Source organism: Nicotiana attenuata, unplaced genomic scaffold (assembly GCF_001879085.1).
Source record: "Nicotiana attenuata strain UT unplaced genomic scaffold, NIATTr2, whole genome shotgun sequence".
Lineage (NCBI taxonomy): Eukaryota > Viridiplantae > Streptophyta > Magnoliopsida > Solanales > Solanaceae > Nicotiana > Nicotiana attenuata.
The window spans coordinates 84,924-91,328 of record NW_017670521.1 but is presented as its reverse complement, the minus strand read 5'-3'; the positions used below and the strand labels follow the sequence as shown (position 1 = coordinate 91,328).

Here is a 6,405-nt window from a genome sequence, read left to right as displayed (position 1 = left end):
CAACTGGAACAAATATTGGGATTTGTGTGGAAGTAGGCACATTCGTGGGTGATGAATATTGACCCTCGCCTCTTTTATTTCCACACTTTTCTTTTCAACAGTCCACTAACTTTACCATTCTCACTGAATCTTGCATTACCGGTTTCAACAATTCTCGAACTATGGTTTGGACAGTAAAATACATACCCTTTATATTTCTCTGGGTAACCAATAAACAAACCACTTACTGTTCGAGAATCTAATTTCTTTTCTTGTGGATTACAAACTCTAGCTTCCGCTGGGCAACCCCAAACATGCAGGTGCCTTAAACTAGGTTTCCTTCCTGTCCACAGTTCAAAAGGATCTTTTGGAACTGCCTTACTAGGACCCTGTTTAGTAAATATACATCGGTTTTAAGAGCATACATCCACAATGATTTGGGTAATGAGGAATTACTCATCATGCTCCTAACCATATCCATAAGTGTTCGATTACACTTTTCTGCAACACCATTTTGTTTAGGTGTTCCTGGCATAGTATACTGTGCACATATGCCATGTTCCTCGAGGAACTTTGCAAATGGACCTGGACATTGTCCTGATTCATTATATTTTTCATAATATTCACCGCCTCTATCTGACCTAATGATTTTCACTTTTTTATCTAATTGCCTTGCAACCTCATTAACAAACACTTTGAGAGCATTTGTTGCTTGAGATTTTTTCTTCAGCAAATAGATATATCGTAACGTGAAAAGTCATCGATAAAAGTGATAAAATATTTTACTCCACCAAACGATGGAATCATAGGGTCCACAAATATCGGTGTGTATAATTTCAAGAAGCAGGATGCTCTTGTGGCACCTTTCTTACAATGCTTGGTTTGCCTTCCCTTAACGCAATCCAAACATATAGTAAGATCAGTAAAATTTTAGATTCGGAAGAATCTCATTTTACTAATCTTTCTAACCTTTCTTTCGATATATGACCCAAACAGTCAATGCCACAAGTAAGTAGAACTTTCATCTAGTGAACTACCGTTTAATTCCAACATTATGTTGAACAGTAAGAAGGGATTCATAAAAACCAATATCGAGTTTCAATTTATATAAACCACCACTAAGAAAACCAGAACCATAAAAAATAGCATTCTTATATAAATTGAAACATCTATTTCAAACTTCAATCAAATCCAGAAACATCAAGTCTTGAAAGAGAAATCAAAGTCCTAGAAACTGAGTACTAATAAGAATCTATATAAGATCAAGGTGACGTCTAGTCTCCATGATCAAACGATAAGTCCATATGCCTTCAATTGGAGCCTTCATACGATTTCCATGAACAAGAAATCCTTGTTTGAATTTGTAGTTTGGGATCGTAAGGAATCCATGCAAGCGTAGTAGATACATGAGCAGTTGCACCAGAATCAAGCCACCAAGTATTATTAGGAACTTCTATTAAATTTGATTCGAAACATACAAAAGCACTAATTGTACCTTTCTTTTCGAACCAAGCTTTACGTTTCAGGCAATCTTTCTGATAGTTTCCTTCCTTGTTACCAAAACGACACGTATCTGCCTTGTGATCCTTCTTAGCATCATGTGGAGCTTTAGCAGGTGCTTTCTTCTTCTTGAACTTGTTGGCCTTCACTTTAAGTCCTTTACCAACTCTTTGACCCATGAGGTTAATTGAATAACTCCCTTGTTTCTTAAGTCTTGACTCCTCCTAAGTAAGCATACTGGACAATTCACTAACATTCCACTTATCCTTAATAGTGTTATAGTTAATTTGAAAAGGTCCATACTCAGGAGGCAACGAGTTCAGAATGAACTGAACCAAGAAGGAATCATCCACTTTCATCCCCAAGGTCTGAAGTCTTGCTGCAATGTTAGTCATCTCGATGATATGGTTTTGCATACTACACGACCCATCAAACTTCATGGTCGTGAGTTCAGCTATTAGTGTACCAGCGAGAGACTTATCTGCAGAACGAAAACGTTCTTCCACAAACTTCAAGTATTCCGTGGCATTTTCTGTTTGTGGAATAGTACTCTTAATGTTGTTGGCAATATTCATTCGCATAAACATAAGGCTTAGCCTGTTAGAGCGTTTCCATGCTTTATGGAAAGACTTCTCATCCGCACTGCTCCAATCAGTAATGGCAGCGGGCTTATCATTCAGCATAGCCAAGTCAAGATCCATCACATCTAAGTGGAACTGGACTTGTTCACGCCATTCAGAGAAGTTCAATCCGTTGAACACAGTAACAGACGAAGCAAGCAAGTGAAAAAGAATAGCTGCAAAAATAGATAATAAATGCTCACAAATCAATATGGATTCAACAAAACAGTTAAAGCATATCGCAATTCTCCTTTTGGGGAAATACTACGACACACTATCATAATTTAAAACTGCCATTTTAAGTCTTTAAAACTAGGTAAATTAAATAATTTTTTAACCAAATATATATGCCATCTTTGGACAAATAATATATATTTGACTAAAGAATATTAATTTTACCTCATCATATTCACTATTCATAGAATAATTGATTCACCTTTGGGTAAATCCTTAAGTTCTAGCAATGTGAAAATTAATTTATCCACTAATATTTATAATTATAGGCATTTTATAATTTCATGGATAAACTATAATTTTATGTATGCATATTTCCATAAACAAACTAGTTTGGCCATTTTGGTGACTAGCAAACTATATAAAAAAGTGCACACACAAAATAGAGATCATAAGATTTTATGCATGTAAATACTTTAAACGGTCTAGTTTGATCACTTTGGTTTCTAACAAACTATATAAACATTAATCACATACATAAAATAAATAATAAATGACTTCACCAACTTAATAGTCCAAATACTTAAATTAAATAGATCAAAATAAATTTCTTTATGGACTAAGGTTAAACAGTAACTGATCTACTTTTTTTTTTCTTTTCTTTTTTTAAAATCTTTCATAAAAGGAATCTTTCTAATGGCTTAGAAGTAACGTTGGAACCTAATACAAGAAAGATCAAACATTGAAGGTTAGTGCTTTAAAAGAAAATGCTACATTTGGGTGGGGTTATAGAATAATTTAGTCCACAAATATTCATTCCCAAATATATAATTTCATTAGATTTCTTTAACTGAAGCAACATTAAAGCAAAATTTTATGACAGGGCAATAAAGAGAGGAACATAACAATAATGATATAGTTTTTTCTTTTGCGAAGAATTATCAGTTCAAATTCCAGGCTTTGATATCACATGTAGACATAACGTTAATTGCATACCAGGATCTTGACATGGTAATTTTACACAAAATCGTTACAGAAAACATACCTGAATCGCAAGCCATCATCGTGAAGCGGGAGCGTCAATTCAAAATTGGTTTCTCGCCCTTTGCCCTAGCTTTCGTTACCGGCCGACTTTAGTGATGGAAGAGAGAAAATAAAATACGGTAATCCTAATGGGTGGGAGAGGACCAAATTAATAGAGGTTTCTCACTTAATCCGGTACGTCCATCAAATAACCGATCGGGACGGATGAGATTTGCTCATTAATTAATATTAATTATGGGCCTTAAACTTATTGGGCCACCAATAAAGTAACGTAAGATCTTACATTTTTGGCCTGCAACTTGTGCGCTTGACTAATAAAATAGTTATTTTTCACTTGTTGGAACATTCATATTGTGGTTTGAAACAATAAATTTAATCCAAGAATTTGAGCTTAAATATATATAAACGTGTAGGCCTAAAAAAGAACCAGATTGGTGCATTGGATATATTTCGACTCCATTGACAATGTCCTTGTTCACAATGTGATCTAACTTACTTTCGTTCTCATTTTATCTTATTTTATTTTATTTTTTGTTCTTTTGTAGATCCTATCTTCTTATTCCTTTCACATTAAAAAATGTCAATATATGTATTTTTTATTTTGGTAGGTAGCAGAAGCGCGAATTAACTGCAAAACACGAAATAAACCTAATTTCATGATGATAAATATCTGTAATTAGCTAAATGTAATGAAACGTAACCAAGATGAACCACACATAGATCACGTAAAAAAGCAGCTCGGTGCATAATATCCTGCATTTATATAGGGTCCGGGAAAGAATCGCATCCCAAGGATCGGAGTGTGATTTAGACAACCTATACCCTGAGTGCAAGCATTAATGGTTGCTTCCACGGCTCGAACCCTACACAGATAACCTTATTGTTACTCCAACGTCGCCTTCCTCACATAAGATCCGCGTAAATATCCAATTTTCGAAAAGGATTTTATTTCCAAAAATTTGTTTGTTAATTTCCGTGACGTAAAAATCCATGCAAAAATAAGGAAAAGTTTGAATCTAAGTCATAGCTTTGAGATATTTTGGACAGTTTTCAGACTTTTCGAGAATAGTATACTTTTTATTATATTGTCAAAGCAAATATAGATTAAGTAAATTGAAAAGTAGATAGTTCAACTAATTAATATTTTGTCTGCCACCCATAATTTCCCTAAAATAAGAAAAACCAATTCTTACTCTATGTCTTCCACCACTTTCCTCAACCCTTGGTCGGTTGGTCCTCTCCCTAATTAAAGGGTATAAATATAGATGTTTCATGTAAATTCCAAATCTCCACCTCTTCCATTTTACACATATTAATGAGAATTATACTTTAAGAGTCGATCATTTTATATATAGTAGTATATACTTAGTAGTAGAAGAAAAGATCCTTTTTGCCCTAACCTTCGATCTCCACTAGCGCGACAACTGTCTAAATCATTTGACGCTTCTTCTCACTGAGCAATGCTCGACTTCCATTGAGGTTCGGAGAAAACTTATACTTAGTAATTTCTTTTGTTGTAGAGAGAAAGCTCCTCTTTGCTCACTTCAACCTCCACCAGCGTGATAACTGTCTAATCATTTGACGTTTTTTTTCACTGAGCAACCTTCGACTTCCACTTCAGGTTCGGGGAAAACTTATAGGGAGAAAGATATGGGAAATTGCTGCCTTAAACATGGATCTAACATGGTATGGGCAGGAGATGATGATGAAGAGTGGGAATGTGTCGTAGCGCCAAAAACTTTAGTTGAGAGAAAGAAAAAATTGTTGAGTGATAATTACAGAGACTTATTCTCCTCTTCTTCTTCTTCTTCTTCATCAACGATTAATTATAAAGAGGTGAAGAATTAGAATATCAAAAAAGGAGCTAGAGAAAATGCTAGGGAAAATTGAGAATATGGAGGAATAACAATGGACCAACTCTTGTCTGGATTTTTGAGTTCTAGCAATAATAGCTTTGAATGTGAGAATTTCCAGGTTCAACGCTCCTGGAGAACTCGCTTCAAGCATTAACCCTTGAAGAACACTTTGACAACACTGAGCAACATTTGGATGAAACACTTCATGAAGAAACTAACTCACAAATATCTGACACAAATGAACCACAAGAAATGCCATTAAGAAAATCTCAAAGAGTTAGAAAATCGGCCCTTTCGGATGATTACGTGGTTTATTTGCAGGAGTCAGATTTTGATATTGGTCTTAATAAGGATCCGGTTTCATTTTCACAAGCCATAGAAAGTAATGAGTTTGGCAAATGGATTGATGCCATGAAGGAAGAGTTAAAATCCATAAAATACAATAAAGTCTGGGATCTTGTTGAATTGCCAGAAAGTTCTAAAAGAATCGGGTGTAGATGGGTCTTTAAGACCAAACGCGATTCAAATAGCAATATTGAACGATACAAAGCCAGACTTGTTGCCAAGGGTTATACTCAGAAAGGAGGCATTGATTATAAAGAGTCCTTTTCACCGGTATCAAAGAAAGACTCGTTAAGAATTATTATGGCTTTGGTGGCTCATTATGATTTAGAGTTACACCAAATGGATGTGAAAACTGCCTTTCTTAATGGAGATCTCGAGGAGGAATTTTATATGGACCAACCAGAGGGTTTCAAAATTAAAAGAAAAGGTCAAATGGTGTGTAAACTGAGGAAGTCAATATATGGACTTAAACAAGCCTCACGACAATGGTATATAAAGTTTAATGATACCATAACGTCTTTTGGATTTGTGGAAAATACCGTTGATCGGTGTATTTACCAAAAGATCAGTGGGAGCAAGCTTATATTTTTAGTCCTATATGTTGATGATATTCTACTTGATGTTAATGATTTAGGCATATTGCGTGAGACTAAAGATTTTCTCTCTATTTGAAATGAAAGATATGGGTGAGGCATCCTATGTGATAGGAATAGAAATATTTCGTGATAGATCACAAGGATTATTGGGATTGTCTCAGAAAGGCTATATCAAAAGAGTTCTAGAGAGATTTAACATGAATAACTGTTCTGCAGGAATTGTCCCTATTCAAAAAGGGGACAAATATCGTCTCATGCAATGCCCTAAGAATGATGTAGAACGAAAAGAAA

The 6,405-nt window shown here is 34.9% G+C and overlaps 1 protein-coding gene across 1 annotated transcript; it reads right to left on the bottom strand.

Annotated features, from left to right (window-relative positions):
* Nucleotides 1-1,703: 1,703 nt before the first annotated feature.
* On the bottom strand, nt 1,704-3,334 carry LOC109240503. The gene is made up of 2 exons (XM_019407159.1): nt 3,319-3,334; nt 1,704-2,275 (listed from the first exon to the last, which is right to left on the bottom strand). Exons 1-2 carry the CDS (start codon nt 3,332-3,334, stop codon nt 1,704-1,706), a joined length of 588 nt encoding a protein of 195 aa, XP_019262704.1.
* Between the last annotated feature and the right edge of the window lie 3,071 nt (nt 3,335-6,405).